Source organism: Periophthalmus magnuspinnatus, chromosome 23 (assembly GCF_009829125.3).
Source record: "Periophthalmus magnuspinnatus isolate fPerMag1 chromosome 23, fPerMag1.2.pri, whole genome shotgun sequence".
NCBI lineage: Eukaryota > Metazoa > Chordata > Actinopteri > Gobiiformes > Gobiidae > Periophthalmus > Periophthalmus magnuspinnatus.
Genome location: NC_047148.1, coordinates 8,306,302 through 8,330,993, shown reverse-complemented (window position 1 = coordinate 8,330,993; position 24,692 = coordinate 8,306,302). Strand labels below are relative to the sequence as shown.

Sequence of the window (24,692 nt, the reverse complement as noted above, 5' to 3'; positions counted from 1 at the left end):
ACATCTATATCCCCTGTCATGCCTAATTTATCTTTCCCTCCTGCGTGGTCTTTGTGATGGACTAACCTGGGCCAGACAGGATTTTGGCTCTGAAAAATACAGGCGACTACGCACTACTTTTTATTTTTGCTCAGTCGATGACACTGAGCCCAGAGGGTGGCAATAATAGATGGACCGTAGCCTGTGCGCTTATCTTGCCCCTGCCCTCCATGCCGTGTTGGCTTGTGCAATTGGCAGTAACTATATTCAGCCATAACTATATGTCAGTTAAACCTCAATTGAAAACAGAGCCATAATAACACTTTTAATCTTTGTAATTAAGTTTGCCCTTTGTGTGTTTTTCTTCTTGTCATTTGCAGGACTCTCATAATGCAGTGATATGCAAGCAGTTCAGAAACCTTCAAGTGCATATGACAGGTTACACTGCTCATTTTACAGCACAGTACAAATATAATTAAGATTTTTTTTTAATTTAAATTTTTATTATATATATTTTTTTTCCTGATGAAGTTTATAATATTACTTCCTGATTGGACATAGACAACAAATGGTATATGTAGAGGTAATTCCAAAACTTTTGCCTAGCCATCATTATGTTAACACAGGCTAAAATGTACAATAGTTAATAAAAATGATCAAAATAAATCAATAAATAAAATACAACGCCCTTATTTTGTAACATGAATTTTTGAACTGCCAGAAAAATGCTGCCTTTAAGAGTAAATTATCCCTGCATTTTGGATGTCATTTTCAGTGTTGATGACTCATTCATTGTATATCTCAGCCCTACCTCCTGTATTTTTTGTACTTTTCTTCTCAGTTTTTTTTTCCACAGCACTGGTACCATCCCACCAAACCAAGTAATAATTAGAAAATTAAATTCATCAGGCCTATTCAGATCTTGTACTAATTGATTTTTGAATCAATCAAAATAGTAAGTTTAAAAATATAATTGTGAATGTTCTGGACTGTGCTCTGTAATGAGATAATCGTGTATTACTTACAGCTGTCTGGCACATTCCTCATTGTCTTATAAAACATGTAGAAGCCAAGAATAGCCTCACAGCTTCTCTCAAGCTAACAAATGATGACAAGAGCATTCATTTTACACCACTATTGTTTTAAGTCACTGGAGCCACTTGACAGTATTGTGGCATTTCTAATAATAAAAGAAAGATTTATGTCATGTGTTAGGGCATTTACAGTACTTGTATTTATGAGTGAAATAAAACATGAAGTAGCTGTTGTAGTAGCTATGTTTTGACATTTTAGCACTATTATTTGTTTCTTTGAATGGTTGTTGTTTAAGGTAACTGTAACTTTTCTGCTGGATGGTCTGCCAACAGCTTGTCTCCATGGAGATGTTATTGTTTAGCGTGGAATGTTCCAGAGTATCATATGGCATCAAACTTCTATCTATTTCTATGGATCTGTGGAAAGGCGATCTCACTCACAGTAGGAACGAGTATTTTTCAAGCTAATTTTGAGCATTAAAGCAAAAAGTTGTTCCGTGGTATGGTATTAAACATATCCATTATAACATAACAAAGCAATAACATCCCCATGGAGACGAGTAGCTGAAGGACTCTGACAACTGCTGCGTTACTCATTATTTTCACATCGTAAGACACCTGTGAATCACTGGATCCTCAACATGACATAATTATCTTGGGTCTAACTCTGAGCGTTGCATTAGAAACACTGTGAGTGAGATAGTGCATTGCTCAGTTTGTGACTTTATGTGTCTTAAATGTGTCAGAGAAGTTGTATACAAAGTAGCTCTCTTGTCCCTTGTTGTTGTCTCGTGTACTTTGTTTAAGTGCTTTCACTGCCAGGCCCCGCCCTTTGCTCTCATAGCTCACTTGATAGGAGATGCAATACAAGGACGTAATACTAGAAGAGGCTATCTCATTTGTTGAACTAGCATCTTCTTTTGATAGCCTGTGGTGAATTCTAAACAGGAAGCTGCATGTCTTGATAACTTGTGCAATATAAACAATCCACTGTATGCTAATGAAGAAGAGCTCAATAAGAAAAAAACCCTATCTTCACACATTGCCTCTGCAGCAGATAACCATATTCAGGAGCTCAATTATCCAAATTGTGGTGCTTGTTTGTGTAGTCTTCCTCATTATTCTTTGTCCATTTTATTTTATTCTGACCAGTGACTCACCCTCTGCAGCATAGTGCCGGCTGCGTGTGGGTTCACCGTGAGCAGCGTTTTCATTTTGACAGTGGTCTTCACGAGCGAAAAGGAAGCGCTTATTAACCTGACACTCACTGGATGTACACTCAGCCTTCAGCTATAGAGAGATAAGTCCATATTTTTCTGGCAATTTCAAAAACCAATAAAAATTACGCAATTGGAGTGATGTGTCAGTGACAGTGTCCAAAATTTGACAGTTAAGAAGTCAATTTATCAGCAAACCCTAGTTTCTTCACTAAAAATCAATTAGAGGTATTTAGTAGAAAGAATCCAGCTGCTGAGAATGACATGCCAGTCTGTATACCCACAATGCACGACCCAGACCTGAACAGATGGGGGGTTGTGTTGAATATTTAACCATATTATTGCCTGGTTTTGTATCCTGACTACTCAAGTGCCTATTTTATTCTGTTGTGTTCAGCTTCACACAAATTAGTTTCATTTTCAGTGCACCAGCAGATACAGTCCTAGTGCTTCTGCTGGCATTTAGTATTTAGGAATTACACGCCAACTATATGTTTTTTTTTTTCTATTTCAACAATGTTTTTAAGCTTTTCTACAGGAATAAACATGGTCATTAGGGCTTTGCAGTTATTCAGATTTTAATTGAAGTTTCAGTCATGTCTAATTGTCACCGGCTGCGGTTACATTCACACTCAAAATCTGATTATTATCAAATTTTTTTAGTTATAAAAATTCTTAAAATTAAATGTAAACTGCAAAACCATCTGCTTTCTGTCTGATCATTACTCATTGCATGTCATAAAAATAATCTTATAGGTCTAGAAAGCGGATAGTAATCAGATTTTGGTGTACTTATAAACATAGCTAATGATGATCTTATTTTTTACTCAAGAAGTCTACAGTAAATCCTGTCAGTTAAAGCATGTGGTTTGAAGCAGAGTTCAGACTGTTTGAGAAAAAATTACTATTTTTTTGTGTGAAAGGGCACTTATTAAAAGCCTGTTTGTTTACGTTCAGAAAATCAATATTAATAATTGACAAAAAAAAGAAATAGACAAGAATAAGACAAGAAAACTGATCAGTATGACAAAAAAATCCAGATTTTCTTTGTACATTATCATATCACCCAGCCCTAAATACAGACACAAATCGCTGTACTATAGGAACTTTCAGATTTTCTAAAAAGATGGAAATATGATGGAAATTTCAAATGGCTTTGACCGTTGAAGTGGTTGCTGGTGCCAGATGGACTTTCATGTTTGTGGCACATTTTAACCCCCTGCAAACTGAACGTCGCTGGACTTTTTTTTCCTCGCAACACATTTTCCATCATTTGTTGTCTAAATTCATGAAGCGTTGTGTATAATAGTTTCAGTTTTATGCCCTTCATGACAGGATTGATGCATGTTGCTGTGCTCTGTTGCCATATCCAATTTGCTCCAAGGCTGTTTGTTAGGCTATAAAATTTGTCACAAAACATGTTGCTTTATTATTGAGGCTGTGGCATGATAATATGTGAAAGTGGGCTATAGTCGGATCATCATTGGCGTAATAAATATGAAAATTACTTCATCGTAACATAGCGTTGGGTGATATCCTACTAAAAAAAAAGATCTGTACTATGCTGCGTTAGGTGTGTCTAGGTGTAATGTGATTCGGTTCCATATTCAAACATAGAGACTTTTCCCCACCTTATGTTTTTATTGGTCAACCTTTATCATGTCCTGAGTTAGTGACAGGAGGATTTAACCATTTGCAGTGAAGCATCAACTTTCAGAAAAAGCACACGATCTTTTAATAATCTATATAATCATACCCTACCTTGCATTGTGTGTCCCTAGGCATTTCACCCACCCTACTTTATCAGCATTATCATTATCAATCTAATGACAAAACAAGTCTCAACACAATTTTCTTATTTTGCACTAGTCCCCAGACACCTCTGACTTCTCCATGAAAATACCAGTTTTAGAGCTTTTTATTGTTTTCAGAAGACAGCTGGCCGAGAATAGTCAAACTGATGCGGTTCAAGTAATTACTGCAGCAGACAGATTACATCACAAAACTATGGCTAATCCTTAAACCAAATGTTAACAATAACAGCATGTACCGTTTAGATATGACAAACTTACCAGATGCCCCAGAGTGTGTAGTGCCATGGGGTCTCGTAGAAAATAGTGGACTAAGGATTAACATATAATCCTGGAAGAATGTTGGAGCATTCCTCAAAATACCCGTTTTGATGAATTACATAAAAAAGAAGTATTTCCAAACCTAGTTTCACCAACTGTCAGAGTGCTGTCCCTGGTTGGTAGTACTTTGATTTTATTGCAGTCTTGATAAATCATTTTTTTATGGAGGTTTAAACTGTCTCATTCCCGACCTGAAATGTGCACTGCTTTCTATCTTGTGTCTATTATAGCCTCTTGCTGCAGCTAAAACTTACTCTGATAGACAGGCTTTGCACTTCTCTCATTCTGGCTTCTTTCCAAGTATTATAATAAAGTACTTGGCTTCATAAACCTCTGTCAATAAACCTGGCTCTTTCACTTTCCTAATTTCCATACTTTACAGTGGTGCTTAGGTCAGAACTAAAGAGGAGATGTATTGATTTGAAGATGGTTAATTTGACATGAAATTAGTTTGTGTAAGTGAGGAGGAAGTAGAGTTGGACGGATTTAGATGGAGGTAAATGTTTCCTTTTAGCAATGCCTGAAGGAAACAGCCCAGAGCCCAGAGCAGTTTTCTTTTGTATCAAGAAGAACATTCATTGTGGCATTTGCAATTTAAAACATGAAATATTTTAAACTGAATCATGAATTTAGTTTGAAATTTATCAAAAAATGTTAAGTACCATTTAAATTACCCTAAAACCTATTATAATTAATATGATATATGTTTTTAGAAGATAGAACTTCTATTTTGGGTTTCAGAATGATAAATTAAATGTAAATTAGGAACATTGTCATAGCAATTAATAATTTCAAACAAAATATTATATCTTTTGAATGGGGAAAAAACTTCAAAATGCCACAACAGGAAGCTGAAACCCATGAATATCTTTCATTTGGATACTTTAAAAAGGCATAACTATTTGGGTTAGATTATTTAATATGTTCTAGTGCTAATTATTTCATGTTGTATGTCGCTCATATAAATTGTTAGGCAAGCTACCGTATGTTCTTAAAAACTCATGGTCATTGCTCTGGCTAGCTTGTATTGAATTGCTTTGTGTATACTTTTATTGTGACTATGAATCCTGTCTTAAATTCCTATTTGTCTCTGATATTTGCTGCAGTGACAGAATGTGCCGCTGAATATAGAGGTAACCTGCTGCAGTATGTGTTTGATAGAGAAGAAGAGTTGTTATATAGCTATCTGTCATATATCACAAGCTGCCAAAATATTTCCATTAAAAGCCAGAGACCTCTGTAACCACTGCCACAGAATAAGTCACAGCAATGATGGATTAACAGTATGTTCAAGCAACTCTTAATGAAAAATGTACACCTCTATCTTTATCTCATCGTGTATTCTTTTCTCTGCATTCACTGAAGTCAAACACCTACATTATGCTCCTTTTTGACATTTCAGGTGTCAAGTTTTGTCTCCGGTTGGTAGTGTTGGTAGTGCAAATATTATCACCTTTTAATGTCAAAGTGTCATCAGGAAACATGCAGAGGGGGACCAGAAACCAGTGTGGTCTGTGCAGAGTTTGCAGACAAGTTTCACTGGAAGAGTGGAAATTCAATCATGTTTTTGGTATAGATTTTTATAGAAATGTTAGGACCATTTGAAACTGCATCAGCATAGTGTATTACTTTATCACTTCTCTCACATCAACTAACCTCATACCCCCTGTCTCTTTATTGATTCACCCTTGAATGTCAGTAACTTGGCAGCTGTATATATTGTAACATTTGTACATGTCTAAATAGTGGAAATCAAACTATATAAGGTTCAGCAGGACGGTACTATAATGCCTATCAGCTGTGAGCACACCTGCAGACCAGCTGATTATGCTTGACGTCGTATGTACTGTAATGCAGGTGGACTTTGTGCAGTAATACAGCTCTGCTATTTCCATATTTATTTATCTGTATTGGACATTTTAAACACCACAGAATGTTTAGCTCTTGAAAACATCTTTAGCTCAGCCTCATGTCTTTAGAAGTTCTACTTTTGACTCTCACAATATCAACTTTAGGCTTATTGTCTTTTGTCTTCTCAGGGTTGCCGTCCGCCATGTTAAGGTAAAGCCTGGCTGCGCGGTGTTGACCATGCTAAAGCGCCTGGACAAGATCCGCTTCCGAGGCCCCAGGACGAGAGAGGACTCCCCTGATCTCGGCAATTCGCCACCCGCCTCCGACAACGAATGTAGCGACGACGTGCAGCTGAAGCCCAGAGCTAGGGACACGGAAGACCTGCTCAGAGACCCTGTAAGTAAACAGGTATTTCAAGTGTTAAGTGAGACTGAATGTGGTCAGTAGCACAAGCCTGTTCATTGGAGGTAGTTTTGCTTGAATTGTAATTGTTCAACCTAAGAATTCTTTGACCAATACGTCTCATTTCACACATTACTTGGCCATCATGTCTCATTCACACATTACTTTATAAACACACATTGAATTAAAGCACTTTCCTTTTCTTAGGTTGTTTTCATTCTTTACTGTATTAAAAATATACAGATGTTCTTATTTGCATAGATTATCAGTTTTTTTTAGCAGGATTGTTCTGATACCATATGTTTTTGATTTGATACCAATCCTTGGCATTAAGTTTTTATGTCTTCATAGCCCGTATTTAGATGGCAAAACTAGTGTCAGACCGTTAACAGATAAATACAGTGTGTTATCGGCTCAGTGATTTGGTTTGGGTTGTTGCAGATGCCGATACCTGAAAAATGTGAGGTATTGAAGCTAATGGCATTGTGCTTTAAATATCTTACACAAATTTACTGCAGGTTACTTGAATGAACTCATGAAGTATTCCCTTAGATGTGTACAGATGTTAGTACTTTATCAGACAGCCTCCTCGTTCTCACATGATCCTTTGTTGTTTGTGTAATCTCAGTTGTTTGTACAGTAAACTGGGAACAGTGGCTGACGGCAATTCGACAAGGAATGTAGGAGATGAAATATTTTCACTAAAGTACAAGGCACAGCGATTGTTATCAGAAGAGCAGAAATGGAGAGATATGAAGGAGTGGGAAAGGAAATGGAAAAAAGGAGAGCTGATAATGTGAGCAAGAAGCCAGCTATCTCAAGGGGAGAGTGAGAAATTAGAAGCTTAACCAGCGATAAAACGTGGAAAATAATCTCCATCGTGTTTTTGAGCCTACATCCTCCCACATTGACGCAGCCTTGTCTCAGAAATGCTCTCATCAAATCTGCAGACCTTCTGGTACAATAAAAACACTCGTTGACGTCATCACTCGCAGCAGTAATGACACACGGATACTCCCACAAGAACAACAAATGCACTTTTCATTCTATCAACCAATATCCTGCCAAATTAGTACAGCGTGAAATGGCATTATATTGAAATTAGAGACTGAGTGCGTCATGATTTAACAGCAGCTGTTGCTCAAGGCCACATTTCTTTGTCACTTTGAATAATTGGCAGATTGATGTGTGTGGGTACTTTCTATTGGCTGATATTGTTTGTTTGTCTTAATTAAAGGGTTGGTTAGATATATAAAGTGGAAAAAATCTGGTTATAAGTGAGCTTAGAGTTGTGATTTATCTTAAAATGTTCACCAATGACTGCATTTTGCAATTTAAAGTGCCCAGGCAGGGGCAGTAACGTTTGAGAGAACATTTTTAAATGTTTAGAGGAGGGTTAGCATACAGAAGAACCCCATGGAGAGAGTATATTTTATTGTTTGTTTATGCTAATTGTTGCCTATTCAGAATACACACTGTTGAATCTCTCCGAGCTTTGATGGCCGTGATTGACAGGTGGATTAACCAATCGGGGACACGCATGGTCTGTGTCAAAACAAATATGGCTTCTTATCAGGAAACAACAAAAGGAAAATTGGTTTTGGCTTGAGATGCGATGGAAAGCATGGGGAGTAGACTGATATCCCTATGTATTAAAAAAAAATACTTGGAGACATTATTCTGGATTTGCCGGGCAAAACTGCTGTCATCTGACCTTATCTGGCACCTCTTATTCTTTGTTTTTGCATCATTAGCTTACTCTAGCTCTCTCCATCTAGACCTTTATTGTTATTTTGCAACATAGATTGAGTGGCTCTGTTTGTGTTTGACTGGTACATTCTCTAGGCCACTGGGAATCTGTTGCCCACATCATGGCTCTGAGTCACTTTCTGAACCCTAAAATAGACCCAGATGCACTCTTATCCCTGCTGGGATGTGCATACACACTCTCTCTCTCACTTTGACACAGAATATGTCAAAGCATTCCCAGCATGCAACCCAGCGTCTCTTTACTTTTGACCTGCATATTCACAATGATTCAGACTAGAATCATGGTCCATATCTTTCCTGTATCTGGACAAAACCTTTCCCTTTCTCACTCCCTTTGTGTATCACTTGTTGATAGATAGGGCACATTTCATGGGAGTGGCTGTTTTAGTAATGTTCAGATCCTTGTCAAATTTAAATATTTTAATGCTGTCTAATTTATCTGCTCAATTTGAAATTTTCTGTTATGACATAGCAATTTCAGTTTCATTATCAAAATATGTCACATTTCTGGTAAAAGGTTTTGCTTATTACCATGGCGATGTTATTGCTCTACCCAAAATGTTTCACCATATGCAACTGTCTTTCTACATGATGATAAACTACAAGGCCTAGTTACATGTCAGATCTGTGGAGAGGTCCTCCTGTCCACAGTAAAAATGCACTCAATGTTTGTTTAAGCAATAAAAACACCAGTAACTGAATACATTCTATATGCATAAGTTTAAGTAAGTAAATTGTTTAACTCATCATTGGCGGAAATCCATCTCCATTTTATGAATGAGATAAAATTAACCATAACAGTGTTGTTCCTTTAAACTCAGCTAATGTGGGGAAAGAGATGTGATTTGACATGATTTAACGTGATTTCAAAGTCCACTCTGGTCCTGTGCTAACCTCCTCTGCTTTTCTCCATGGGTTACAAACACATACAAGGAGCACATCACTTCTAAGGGGGAGCTCACATTGGCCCAATCGAACCACAAAGCATGGAACATTTGTCCAGTGTCAGTGGGTCTTGGTCCGGTTGGAGGAGGTGGGCCAAACCATGGCACGGATGCTCATGTACGCACACACACACAATTTATGTTTACGAGTCCTGTCCTGTGCATAGAGAGGATAGAGGATAAGAGGGAAAGTAACTCTGCTCCTAGACTCATGGTGAATCCGTGCCTATCTTTAGTAAGGACTGTGGACAGAAGTTTTGACGTTTTGTTGCCCTCACTTCTCCACACTGTTTAATTCATTAACTCACAAAGGAGCACATCATGGCAGCACTCATGTCTGTCTCACTGTTTAATAGATGTTTCAGGCCGTTTTCTCAGCTAAAGCAATTTCCAATGCAAGAAAGTTGGGGAAATAAAATCATCAAATTTTCTTCTAAACAAATTGTTTTGAACTTAAAATTTGATGAAGTGATTTAATTTGTCCAGCCCTAGTATACACCCATGGACCACTCTGGAAAATACCCGGTCGACTGAGCCCATATGGTAATAAAAAAAAAACAACACTATGATTGAATGTTGAAAATCACATTATATTGTTTAAAGAAAGAGTGTTTTTATTATCATTGTGGTATTGGAATTGATATTGAGTGTCGCGTCTGTTCCTTCGAATAGAAATTGAATTTTATATTTTTGTATCGTGACAATACTCCTTGTACACTGCAGCAGTCATTAGTTGTTCACCTAACATTACCCGCCTGTAAACCTGCGTCTTATTACCTCATCTGTTCAAATGAGGACGAATTGCGCCCTTGAGCTTCAGTAACACTTTGTGACCCTGCAGTCGATGTCATCCATACTAAAGAGCGCTGAACACTATGGTCCAGATGGTGCTCAGTCACTGCTGTAACCTGGTGGCCTTTCCTTACTGACTCTGGATCAGGTCTCTCTCTACGGATTTGTCCTTTGTCATGTCCCTTAAATAATTTAGCATTTAGCATACAGTGTATAATGAGCACAGTACAGTTAGAATCATTGAAGTGTGTATTAAATTGTTAAGTTTAATACCTACTATATATCGATATCGCAATATTGGCCGATGTAATAACTGATACTGCACAAAAATAAATATATCACAACATAATACTTGATATTTGGCATTTTCAATTATACTGCACATTTTTACTTTTTACTCTTATTGTTGTTCATGTTTAGTGTTCTTTTTAGCCATATTTCCATCCAAAACTTTCTTGATTTGTGATCAGTGTGACTCAATAAAAGTAATGTAATGTGGCCAGGAACCAAATCATTCATTTGAGTTTGTTACTGGTTACATTGGACAAAAGTAATGTTGCACTTAGCAATCTTTGTTGAATTTTTTATGTTGTTACTTATTATGCACATTTTTTATGCCTGCATCATTAGCCCTAAGCCTCTGTTATAGCAGATACAGCAGTGGCTTAGTCCTGCCCACGGTTGTAGGAAATCAGTACAGTATGACTTTTTAAAACTCACTAGCTACACGTTGTCTTCTTTGTATTGTTTTCATTGATTTATTTTTCTTTCTAAATTCAGTTTTTCCTTGAGCCAAGTTTGTGACAGTTGCATTAAACTGTTCTTACAGGAAACCGAGGTGGGCAGGAGAGTAAGTGAAAGTAGAACAGATTGTGACTCTACTGCACAATTCAAGGTCGGCTAAATGAAGACAATGCATTGTGGATACGCGCGCATATTTCACAGATCTACCAGCTTGTTTTTGGTAAATATATTTTTATGCCCCACAAAGTCAACTATATTCATGTGACTCTACCTGCTTCAATCAGTATTTAGTTTTAACAAGGTATAGATTTTCTGACAACCACAGTATGAATTGAGATTAGCGGTTCATTGTAACTTCCTGCTTCTGTGGCTATGTTAGCAATGTCTTTTGCCCACATTGCAGGTTGTACAGTTATGGCTGTTTTAATCCACAGAAAATGTATTTACAGGCGGTAAATTTATAGACAGAATGAGAGTGAAAAAATATGCTGAAATATTATTAATATTGTGAATTTTGTGACTATGCCGGCTTGTCAAAGCCTGATCTCGTCAGTTCTCAGATACTAAGCAAAGAAGCGGTGGTTAGTACTGGTTGTGTACTTAGGCAAGACACTTCACCCACATTGCATAGTATGAAAGAGATGTATGTAGAGATGCATCAGTGTGTTGGTGGTGGTTGGAGGGGCCGATGGTGCAGATAAATTTGCCTCGCCTCCGTCAGTCTACCCCAAGACAGCTGAGGCTACAATAGTAGCTTACAACCACCGAGTGTGGAGTGAGTGAATAATGCACTGTAAAGCACTTTGGGTAACATGAAAGGTGCTATATAAAGCCAGTGATTAATAAATTAATAATTAATTTTGTTTTGGATGTTGTTTTACATATAAAAATGGAATATAGCTCAAAATAAACATTGCAAAACTTATGTTGTTAGCAAAAGGTATAAAATAATATTTATGCACTTTAGTGGATAATATTAATGTCATTTCACATTTCACACACAACTAAAATATACTAAAGTATATTTAAGCACATTTATTTTGGATTGACATAATATTGTTATCTAGATACTCAAAACTGATTGTTGATGAGTTGGTTATACAAAGTACTGGTCATTAAGTTGACAAGTGTCCTTATAGTTACACTCCTAATTAGAAAATAAAGTCAAAAATTATTCTCTAGAAGTTGATTAAAATTGGAGTTACATCACTCTAGACCGGCACTCTCAAAAAAACAAGGATGAGGTGGCCGAAGTAATTAATCAGGCTGTAATTGTGGAGAGTGACGTCACTCAGGACCTGCCCTACTTTTCAAAGCAGGATGTTCTCCTCGCTGTGAAGGTGTACTTTCATTATGCATTTGACATTTGCAAAGAGCTGCAGAAGAACTCAGCCTAATCAAACACCATTGAAGCTCCACAATGTAACAAACACCTTTCCTTGCTCTCATAGTCCGCCTCGTCATTGTCCATTGTCTTTTACACTTCATTCATTAATTTTTCCCTTTCATTGAATTTGAATGCCGCACATGAAAAGCGCTCTGCATTTGACTGCTTTGGAGTCTTTATTCCTCGGTGTCGTCTTCAATTTTTGGCTCGCTTCCAACGCAGCATTTTTCAGGTCACTGTCAGTTTTCTCCTCTCTATCTCTCCTCTCTCCCATCCACACTAGACCATTCGCTTTGGCTGTACTTCTATGTTGCGGAGAGCTGAAGACACAAAACCATGCTGTTGGAGGGGGGACGCTGCTGCAGTGTGTTTGCGTCTGGCAGGAGGCTTCTCTTAAAGCTATAGAGATCAACTGCAGTGCTACATCTTTTGCTAGCCCCTTCTTTCTTTTCCATCATTCACTCACACATTATATCTCAATCTTTGTCATCCGCGCGGTCCATCAGCACACACTTTTGTGGCTGCAGTGTTTTGGGGTATAGCCCTATTGCTAGAGTTGGGTGATTCATCTGTGCAGTTCAAATACAGGGGACTCCACTTTGCCGCTTGCCTGCTGCGTTTTGGACGGATCTAAATCGGGCTCAGGAAACATTAGCGTGAGTCAGTGCATGCGTTAGTAGTGTGTTTGGGTGATGGAGTACTACTGCTAATGCTATGTTTTGTTGTTGAACTCAAAGTCATGCCTGCATTGATCCATATTATTGTCTGCACTAATGGACATTGGAGGTTCATTACTGTATTGTTATTTTTCCTTGATCTTCAGTTTTTTACTTGGCAAATAAACGACCATTGACTTTTTCAGTTTGGGATAGTATACGAGTTGAAGTAGATCGCTACATACACAAACACTTAAGAGTTTTAGTTTATAAGATCTTTTGAGTACTGTTAAATTCTGTTCTAAAATTGGTCTAAATTTGTCCTATTTATGATTATGCTGTATGTTATATGATCTTTGCCAGTATTGATTCTTGATCTATAACTGATTAGCAACTCTAGTTCTGACCCAGTTTAACTACTGTCAAACTCCAGATTTACATTTTTTCAGTCATGTCATCTCATTGGACTAAAGTTTTTTTCTTTCAACCACTGCTTATTATGTTTCACTTACAGGTGCATGGCTAAAGATAACAGTAGTCTATTAATATGGCTAATTATTTGAATGTGTTTCCCAACAGGCTGGTTCGGGGTCTCCCAACATGGCTGCCACCATCCAGGACTTTCAGAGGGCTGAGTCAGACCGGCTCAATGAAGTCAAGGGACACCTGGAAATTGCCTTATTGGAGAAACATTTTCTACGTGAGTACCTTGACAACTATAATCCTTTATAATGTCCCTAACAAAACATATGATATGATTCTTACATACTGTTTGAATAAATGGGCCTTTGGGGGAAGCTATATTTTGTGCATTCATTTTCTCAAAAGAAAATGAAAAATCTAAGATAAGCTAATTTCTTTCTGCTTTTGTGCATGGTTTAAAGTGTAACTTGTGTCTTGTCTGTTCGATAGTGAACTTTGGATATTTGTGTGTCAGCTTGAAATTTGAGGTCTTGTGATGTAGGACTGCTTCCTCGTTTCATTTTGGTAGCTTTTTTTTTTTTTAATTAAAGTCTGGCTCTGAGCTGAGTTTAGTCTATGATGAAAATGACCCAAGGAAGCTGGAACCATACTGTTAAGTAACTGTGATGGAAGCCATTGATGCCTGTTGTGTTTGATATTTTGCATCTTTCAATGAAGGAATCAAAGTGGAGAACAGGTAAACCTTAATGTTGTTTTTTTTCTGTGGGTAGCATTGATTAGTTGAACTTAGATTTGCTTGTGATGTGTAGTTTTTATGAACACATCAATAAACTAAATTTACTCAAATAAATTTACAGATGTTTATACAATTTTACATGTTATGTTTCACTGCACTTTTCCCATGCAGATTTGACATTACACAATCTGCAGTCTGAAGTACAACTACTGGTCAAAAGGTTATTTTAAAGCAATGACATTTAGTGGAGACTTGTTCAATTTGGACTTAACTGGTTTCCGAGGTGACCATAATGTTTTTGTTCTGCAAAACAAATCACAGAAAATCTGAGACAAGCAATTCTTAAATAATATCTATCAAATGCGTTCAGTCTTTTGATGTGACAAACTGATCCATTGTAGTGTACAGCTGTTTATGTTTGATTAATGCAGTTAATAATATGAGACTTTTGTGGATGACACAGATTCTGTTGAAGAGGGTTGTCAGCAACGGTGACGGTGTCACTTTTTATTACTGTTACACAGCAGCGCTGTCAAACCAAGCACACAATGTCTTAGCTTAAGGCTTGGGGTCTTAGTTTAATTTTATAAATAATTTACTTTTAACAACCATGTGAGTCAGGCTTATTTAAGTTGGTTTAGGTTTAGGTTGGATGTGATTGCATTCATTATTATTAAATTTGTATAATTTTGCTATTGAGCAGTTGGAATAGCTTTTTTTTTAATGAAGGACAAAAATGTTAACTGTAATTGCATCTTGGTCATCATTTCCATTTCAGGCTTTTGTTTTGTTATCTAGTCCTGGTGATCAAGTAGCAGCACTTACAGAAGGTTTGGTTGAACATGGGTATCACCGGTCTCTTGTCCACCCACTCACCCAGTCTGTGGTGATTGAGACTGGCTGTTCTGTCTCATGTAGCACGTTGCCTGTCCCCTGATGGGTAATGGGCTGTGAAGTTTTCCTTCCCTGCAAGTTCTGTGTGTCTATTAGACTGAGTGAGAGAGAGTGTGTTTGAACGGGAATACCTCAGACTATGTCCAATGCCTTAGTGCCCATGTATGAGCTAAAACCTCGCTGGATATACCTTGACTTATGGTCGTTCCTTACCTCTGACTGTCCTGCTGGGTGCACCATGCTCAACTCCTGTTTATCATTGCTTACTGGTAGAGTTTGATGGCCAACTGTTATCACTACTTTGTGTCATCTCTGTGTTAAGAATACTGGACAAAAATCAGTGTAGGACATATTAAAAATAAGGTAAAAGCTTGCAAAAGTAAAAGTGTTTTATTTTTCATTGAATAATAAGTTGTACAAATTTGTGTTGAGATCGATGGTTAATCGTCGGCCACTTCAACCCTGTATGCTGCCGTTATGGGTAAACATGACCTGCATTTTTGGAGGTAGGGAGGAAACTTGCACATACATAGAGAGATTGTTACTTCCTGTATCTGTGTAGGATGGCAGGTTTAACCATTTCCTTTCTAGACCAAAAATAAATGACATGGCATGAAGGGAACACAACTACATAATTCACCTGTTACATACAATTGTACATTACCTTAGTTTGTCAGTCAGATCTCCCCTGAAGGACACATGATATATTTTTTTTCATAACTGTTTCCCATTCATTCATGCTCGACCAGACAAATCGCTCACTTGACATTTTGTTATTGTGACTCTGTGTGTGTGTTTGTGTTTTAATTGTGAAAGGGCAGTGATGCCTCCTGGTTATGTTGTTCATCACTTTTACAACAAGCCTTTTCCTCGTAACTCGTTCCAAGTCCGTGGCCGGTCATTTTTCTTCTCTTGCTAAATCTTTGGTCTCATCTCTGGTTGTATTGTAATTGTACTTGAGGGAACTATGAGCCGTGACAATCCATTAAAACCTAATAGTGGCCTAAGCTCACTGCCCTATACATTATATACGATTCTCATTTGCAGTCTTATTTTACTGCCCTGTGATTTTGTGCATTCTTTTCCTTATGGATTGTATTCATTGTTCCTTCTTAGCACCTTTCTTTAAACTAGAACTAGCTTCTTTTGTAGTTTTTAGAGCTACATTAGCTATTTTGTTGGCTCAAAGCACACTGGTGTATCCCTGCTCCTTCCTTGGACAACTCCACACGGACATTATGCTATGTTTTAGGGGCTGTACTTGAATATTGTACATTGAGTAAAATTTATTTTTTCCCAGGCCAGTACAGACATATTTTAAAAGCAGCTCTTGGAATCAAAATGAGACCGCAGTGTGTTGTCTGCATCTAATACAAAACATTTTATTGCCCGCAAACCAAAAAGTAATGTTGATCCGCTGTTAGCATCCAGTGACAAGATGTCCAAACTCTGCAGTGAAAAAAAAAAGTCTAAACTCATTGTGGGGAAGAATTTGGATGCTTGGAATCTGTTAAGAAAGTAAGGAATACGTTTGGACAAACTGTACCTGTCTAATAAATGTGAAAAGTAGTACTTGTTCATAATAAACAGAGACATTTACACGCATGGTTTAACACATTTTCATCAGGGGGAAAAAAAAAGATATTAATTTGTATTAGTACCACCGACCACTATCAGCATCATCAGTCTTTTTTCCCTCCGTGCCATATTGTACTGTTCACAATAAGACACTTTCATTCAGCTTTTTATAGCAACACAGAGAAGAACCTTCATTGTACTCTTCCCTACTACTGTTATTTAATAATCACTTTTAGCAGAACAAAGGGTTAGTTGTTTGGTAACCCTGGATTTGCGCGTTGTGTAAGCCGGGCTTGGAGTATGGGTGCTATAGGCAAAAGCACTCAGCATAATATGAGAACAGAGGTCATGGTGTGTGTCAGGAAGGAAGGGAACTAAATTTTATGAATGGCTTAACATGAAAAGGTTGTATTGAATTGTAAATGATGTACTGCTGTGTATTTTGCGATATGATGCAAAATTTAATTTCTTTTGATTTTCTCTATTAGATTTTATATATTTACTGTGCACTTGGCTTAATTTTTACAGCAGATGCAATTTTCAACCTGAATATCAATTATACAAACTAGGGAACTAGCTTGTTACCCTTTGGACGCAGTATAAATAATCATAATTGGTTATATAATAGTACACAGTTAACACAGTGACCTTTTATGTTTTGAGGAATTAATGTATGCACTCGCCTATGGTCATTTTGGCAGATTTCTTTTGGCTTGAGTGAGTTGCACTGTCCTTGTGTACATATTATATAACTAATTTGACTTGCAAAACTGTAATTCCATGTACATTTAATGGTATGCCATAGTATGATGCTTGCACAAAAAGTGAATATACATGTAAGCCTTTCAAAACATGATGATATTGATTCAGACTGCTCAGAAAAAGAGATTTGGAATACAGTTTAAACTATGAAGTCAGTCATGTGGGTGGGGATGTGGTAAAAGTCACATTGTACCTGCTTAGTGCTGACTTAAGCCCCTGTCACATTGTGCAGAGCAGCGCAATCACATGAAGTTATTACCTGTCACATTTTGAGGCTCAGATCAGTTCCACTATGCGATACATGTGCCTGTGGTTTGAGATGTAGATTGTGGAGAATGCTACACCAACACAGCAGTCGAGGTCAGCACCCCTTTCACCTACTAATACATGCATGCTTAATGTTCTTTTGGCACTTTAGTTGTCCCCTTAATATTAACTAAGCTAGCTTGAAAACATGCACTATTTGGATGTAAATTTTTGTGTAAAACTTCTCTAATGACTAATAAGGAATATTTTTATAATTATATGAATACATAATCAGGGCGGGTGGAACTATATAAGTCAATCAAATAGTGCAATATGTAATCTTTTGTTTTTGTTTTTGTGGCTCGGAGCAAAGGATGCAATGCCGCTTTTGCCTCAGAGGGTTTTTCTCAGGTTACTCATAAAAACGTCAACATTTTTACCACAGTCATCACTAGTTATAAGATGTATGGGGGGAAAAAAAGCTATATTCTGCCTTGAGCAATTTTATGATTAGTCATCTGGAGCAACAGTTGTGTCCCTCTGGTCCAGCACTTTGATTTTGGTTGCAAATGATCTATGATAGATGTGATCAAAAGTAGTAAATGTGGCCAAGGAGAAAACAACTCCAAAATGCCTGGCGTTCCTCCAGGCTTGGTAGAACAGGAGAAATATATTCAAACACACTACCAAATGAGGTAAAAGCAGTCAGTTACACTTATCTTTGGCTCTCGATATGGATCTTAATTCTGTAGCCTTCTTAAAATGGACTTGGACAGCCAAACAGCCATATGGATGAAATCTCCATGCTTGTGTTGTTACATAGTTTGTTTGTGAATTTGGTACACTCCATTTTATACATTACTGCCTATACTACATATTAAATGACATTTGCAGAGTCAGAGATACAGTATTCTATTCAGTTGTTTGTCCAATATTACAGAAGCTGTTGCCAGAGGGCTTCACAAAGTTTGTTAGATTCTAGACTAGTTTGAAAACTATATACTCATTTGAAAATGTAAGAAGTCAATACTGATAAAATTACATAACTGGGAAAGAGTTGGGCCTTTTCTGAATAGTTTTAGGGTGTGGTCAGACTTACACATAGACCACATCAAAATTAGGACTCAACTGGGACTAATGTCTGAACTGATCCTGGACTACTACACCAGGACTAAACCAGCACTAGAAGAGGACCAAACCAGATCTACCATCTGGACTAAATTAGGCTCAAACAGGGACAAGTGTAAATGCACCCTTAGTGATCTTTACCAAAATTAGCATGGGGTTAATGACATGGATGGAACAATATTAAAATTTAGACTGACAATTATTGAGACCAAAATAATCATGATTAATGATATTATCACGATAATATAATTAAACCAAGGCAGTATAATATCCTCATATGTGGACACCAGGACCTTGAAGAGAAAAAAATTGTATTGTGGCCTAGACAACTCAAAATGTGATGTCCACATATGTGGACGCCAGGTCCCAGGAGGTTAGAGGTAGTCAGATTAATCCATGATTGTTGTAAAACCATGCGCCGCTACTAGCAATCTGTGCAATCAACTGTGCAAAATGCTTTTCAGCTAGCTCTAACCTAGCGATAGCATAGTCGACACAAACACGGATTCATACAAATCCAGCCTAACACAAACTACATTCAGTGGTTTATTTCACATGGTATGTTACTTACAATGGATATTTTCAGCTCCATCCATATTTTCCACCATCCTGCTTTGTCAAACAAAGCAGGATGGTTGTCTCGCAAATGTTAGTTTCTGGTGTTTGCCCTCGGAACCGTATCTTTTTTTCAACAGGTTCTGCAGATTGGTGGCTCATCTTGATCTTGTTGGTTGATTGTTGACACATCAGACTTCATCTTCTTGAGTGGAGGATAGAAATGTGCGCCATCACCGGGCTCCAGATCCACTGCCTGCCTTGTCATGATGTTGACTGACGGTGATGAAGAACCATCCCCAATTCAGAATAGTCACAGAAGCTAACACGTTTCATTGCTATGATAGAGGGCCCCCTTGTGGGCAAACACCAGAACTAACATCTAAACATTGTATTGAAACCGTAAACATGAGGCAGTCTGGTGCCGTAAAGGCGTTTTTTTTGTGCAATCATCACGATTATAAAAAAAATGCCACGAATGATTAATTGCAGACCTTTTTTTATCGCAATCAACAATATTATCGTATATCGTCTTATCCCTAGTTAATGGAAATATTCAAGAAACTATGATTAATCTGTGTTAACAATGGCATATTGTATAAAATCAGTACTGAGCATTTCAAAATAAAGTTGTTTTATTTTATTTTTTTTGGCTTTGTTTCATGGCAACACTGTCATGGTAGCACATTAGTGAAACTAATATTATGAGGGACTGTTGCATGAAATGACTATCATGGCTGACTGGTGGAAATCTCAGGAAGTAATTTATTATATCTGTATAATGACACAGAGTACTTTCCCCACAGAAATGGAGGCTTTGTCGTTTTCACACTGTGGGTTGGTTGTGGGTGGATCTTCCTCCTCCTCCTCTCTTATTTGACGTCTTTGCTTGTGCTTTTCTAAATAATCCGGTCCCACGCTGTAAGCTAAAACAAACACATTGCTCAGTACATTGTCTCTGTGTCGGCAGGAGGTGCGGGTCTCCACTTACAGATGGTGTGTGTGGACCAAACTGATTCTCACAATACGGTTGTGATTGTGCTATTTTAGAGGCACTTAACTGGTTAATTTGTGACTATATCTCCAGGCAGGGTGCAATATCAAGTGGCTAATGCAAACCACACATACTGTCAAATTGTTAGGCTTAAAGCAATAAACTAATAGTGAAAGTAGGGCTTTGCAAACGGTGTGTTGTGGGTCAGGAAGTATAAAGGTTGTCAATACCCAGTTACTAATCAAGACTAAAATTTGTATTGGAACTAAATAATCATTTGAACAAGTATCGACACTGGTAGAATTACATAAATAGAACAAAATTGCACCTTTTCTGAACAGATTTAGTTCTTTATTTATAAGTGATCTAACATAAGACCAGATGGTGATTCAACAGAAACTAATGTTTTGTGCAGAAAATTTTATTATTTTGTCTAAGAAAAGAGTGTTTTCTTATCATCAGTGCATTATTGAAACTGCTATAGCGTATCAGGCTTTTTCCATAGTATTAAAAACAAGTTTGATTTTTTTTTTTTTTTGTATTGTTGACACACAGTTTTGAACAGAATGTCATAATAGACTCTTATTTTTTTAATTTTAATAGTTTTTTTTTTTTTTTTCTGGTGTGTGTTGTATCATTATTTGGATGAGATCAAAGTAATACTTTGCTTTCAAGCTGACATTTTTCAACAACACTATTCACCATGGCTCCACTTCAAAATTGAACATTTATTTTAGTTTTCTTTCGGAGATAATGATTCATAGTCACCATTTGCACTGCCATCTCTTTCTGTGGTCCTCATGTAAACACAAAGCGTGGCCTTGTCCAGATGAGCTCCACCGCTTCAGTCTAAAACCTCAAACAGAAATGATTCACTTTGAATTTTGTCCTTTACTTTGGTGTCACTGAGCACACCTGGTGTCACCCGGGTGTCTGTGCCGGGCCAGTGAAGGACAGTGTGCTGTTTTGTGTTTGTAGAGAGATTCTTTTGTTTTTTGTTTTTCAAATGATGTCTTCAATTAAAAGAAAACATCTACCGTAAATTTCGGATTATAAGCCGCTACTTTTTTTCCACGCTTTGAACCCTGCGGCTTTTACAGCAGTGCGGCTTATATATGGAATTTTACTGGATAACGGACCCTGGGGGGCGCTCTCTAGCTGTAAACGTAAAAGTGAGACAGACGTGGGGAAAGATTCTGCTCTGAAGAATTCACTAGTTTTGATTTTGAACGATCATTTTGCGCATCATGAAATGGATATGATGCAGTTTTTAAGATAAAGAAACAGAAAGGAAACAGAGCAGGGGTCAGCCTTTAACACGCAAAGAGCCATTTGGACCCACTTTCCACATAAAATAAAACACTGGGAGCCGCAAATACTTTTTGACATCTAAAATGAAGATAACACTGTATAATAACAATAATGTAACGGAATAATGTAGGTTTTACTTTCACGGACAAGCCTTCTACACGTGGCAGATAAATATGGCAAAAACAACTTAAGTGCATTAAAAAAATACAACTCACCAAACCGCTGCATCATGCATCGCGCTGATTATGTGATTATGTCTACTCTACTCCGCAGTTTCTTTAAAAAAAACAACAACAAAAAAACTCGTAGCGTATCGTTTAATCCCAGGTGCTTATTCTCCATGTGCCAAAGCAGTTTTGAAGGTTTCATTGCCTTATTTGCTTTTCCCGTATGTTACGCAGAGCGGACTGTGCGTGAGAGTCACCTGTAGCGACAAACCCAGATTTTAAGTAGGCATTGTCTGTTAAATTTATCTTTCTTTTTCTTGGAGGTCGTAGTCTCTTCTTCTGGCTCCTCAGTTGTCCTTTTCCCCTTTGTTAAAAAGATCTCCAAAGACTTTTGTTTTGGCTCATTTTCACTCGCTTGTGGCTCTACTTTTGGGCGACGTGTCTGATGTGTTATACGTGATACGTCACCGCGGAGACAAGAGCAGATAATAAACTTGCTACTACATCAAATAGATTTCTGTGGCGATTTCCAGCAGGATTTTCATGATACATCTACGGACGAGCTTATTAGTGTGTCATTAGGGACGGGCCAAAGTTGCTCCTGACCCCTGTGCGCACAACGTCTGAAAATCAGGGCTCTTTACGCAGGACTGTGAGCTGTGTCTGTGTCAGTTCCCAAGCCACGCAGAGCCGCAGTATGAGGCGGAAAGAGGCGCATGCGGCTCCGGAGCCGCGAGTTGCCGACCCCTGAAATAGAGCCACTGCACGTAAGCTCGACATCAATGAATCCAACTTGGTCAATGTAAAAAGACGACAAAAGTTTTCAGAGGAAATAAAAGCAGATTTTCCGTGTTGGTGCAGCTTTATTTTCTAAACCTGCAGATGTGTTCATCCCGTGTTGTTGTCGTGTTGGTGCCAATTTTCAGGCACAGTTTAAAAAAAAGCGTGTCGGTGCAGCGTCTTTCTGTGTAAATGTCTCATGTTACAATATGAAAACCTGCGGCTTTTATTCAGGTGCGGCTTATATATGTACAAAATTGATTTTCTCTTCAAATTTAGCTGGTGCGGCTTATATCAAGGTGCGCTCTGTAGTCCGAAATTTACGGTAGTAGCTTCTTGTACAGTTTGGACGCTAAAATTTCAAACCCAATTTCAATATTAAGAAAAAGTCTCAATACTCAATATTGATTTGATGAAAAAAACACTTTGATAGACAGTGATTTTCAACACAAAATAATTGTAGTATCTTAAATATCATGTGGTCTTATCATGTGGTCTTATTTGTAATTTTGATATAGTCATTTGAAAACTATTCTATTAAACTATTCTTGAAAGGTTGATATTGGACCTCTTCATAAAGTGTTATTTTTTTCCAGTCTCAAGTTACTATCTAGTTTCTAGTTTGCTTGTTTTGGAACATATTTTTGACAGCCCTACTTGTAAGGCACATGAACTTTGTAGGGCTGTAGTCCTTTGACTGATAGTCGATGAATCAGTTGATGGTGTTTTAATCAACCTAATTTTCTTTTGGGACTGTAAAAAAAAAAAAAAAAGCAACAGCATAAAAGAGAGAATGAACTGTGAATTAATTCTACTTTTTTATACACAAATACACAGTACTAGAACTTTTCTGGTCTTGTTGGTGCACTTATGGGTATATCACTGAGATTTGAGTAGTGAAAACTTTTGCTAATGCCACACCCCCCCAAGTGTTGCCCAGGTCTTTAGTCAACAAAGTTGACTACAATTACAGCTACAACTACAACTACAAGCACAGCACTGCTATGGTCAGCCCTTCAAGATGAAATTAGTTGAATACAAATACAAAAAAGTTAATTTTTTAAAGGTACTTGATCAAGCAGAAATACTACTGAATTGATAGTTTTAGTTTGAGCTGTTTTGTTTTTGTTGCAGAAAATTTTAATTACATATTGATTTACAGTTCACTGCTTCATCAACTATCAGCAGAGAATCACTCAGGTTTACACTACATTAATTTTGACTGAACCCACATCTTTTTTCCATGGTGGCTCTTCTGACAGAAATCAATGTCTTCATCTGGGGAACTGTAGCCATGACCGATGTTTCTGTCAAAGCGATATGATTATTACTGTAACACATGTAAAGTCAAAGGCATACATCACTCTGCGTTGTTCCCAGGAGCGGCAGAGTGGAGCTGAAATGACCCCTGTAGTGGTGCTATAATGCCTGGTTTATGGCTGGACGAAATCACTGGCGACTTAATGTGTTCACACTCATTGCTCAATCTCTCTTAATGTCCCTTTACCTCTTATTCCGGTGTATTCATCTTAGGTTTGTCCTTATCGGGTTAACTCGGTAGATTGAACCTTGATGGTAGTTATTATTGGTCTTAGGCAACGAGGCAAAACACAGCTTAAAAAACAAGTCCAGTTAACTTGAAACTGTACTGTGATTGGTCATAGTAGATATACATTTGGCTTTTCTTAATTTGCTGTTTTTGTCAGTTTAATTTCACTGTTGTATCTTAGAGAGAGAGACTTTCAAACCATATTTCACTGTTCTGTTAGAAATATGGTTTATTTCTGAGTTAGACTTGATCAGTTGACATGGTTTTGGGCAAGGTCATGGATAATGTTTTAACCAAGATCAAGATTCAGCCTTTTAAAATTCCTTCTGAGAAGCAGTTGGTGTGAAGCAGAGAAATTTGACTATTTTTGCATTAAATGGTTATGTTTAAAAGCCTGTCTTGTCCGTGTTCATGAAATTAATATTGAAAGTTGTTTTTTTTAAAGACAAAACTAAATTTTATCCAATTGAGAGGGTGGAAAAATGCCAAATTGGCCAGACCTACCTGGTTTCGACCTTGTTTTGCTAAGGAGGCATTATTAAAAATCCTAAATTCAAGGGAAATGCCAAAGAAACAAGTTTGATTAAGTCAAGCTGCTGGCTTCATTCACACCAACACAGTTGGTATTCCTCTCTGTTCACACCTATTCTGAGAAAATACC

At 37.5% G+C, this 24,692-nt stretch overlaps 1 protein-coding gene across 1 annotated transcript in view; it reads left to right on the top strand.

Moving 5' to 3' along the window:
• Window positions 1-24,692, top strand: part of gramd4a (GRAM domain containing 4a) — a 50,896-nt gene that overhangs the window by 2,872 nt on the left and 23,332 nt on the right. Inside the window, exons 2-3 of the mRNA XM_055231980.1 lie at window positions 6,402-6,609; window positions 13,488-13,608. Of these exons, the coding sequence (XP_055087955.1) occupies window positions 6,402-6,609; window positions 13,488-13,608 (329 nt within the window). The remainder of the gene's footprint in view (window positions 1-6,401; window positions 6,610-13,487; window positions 13,609-24,692) is intronic.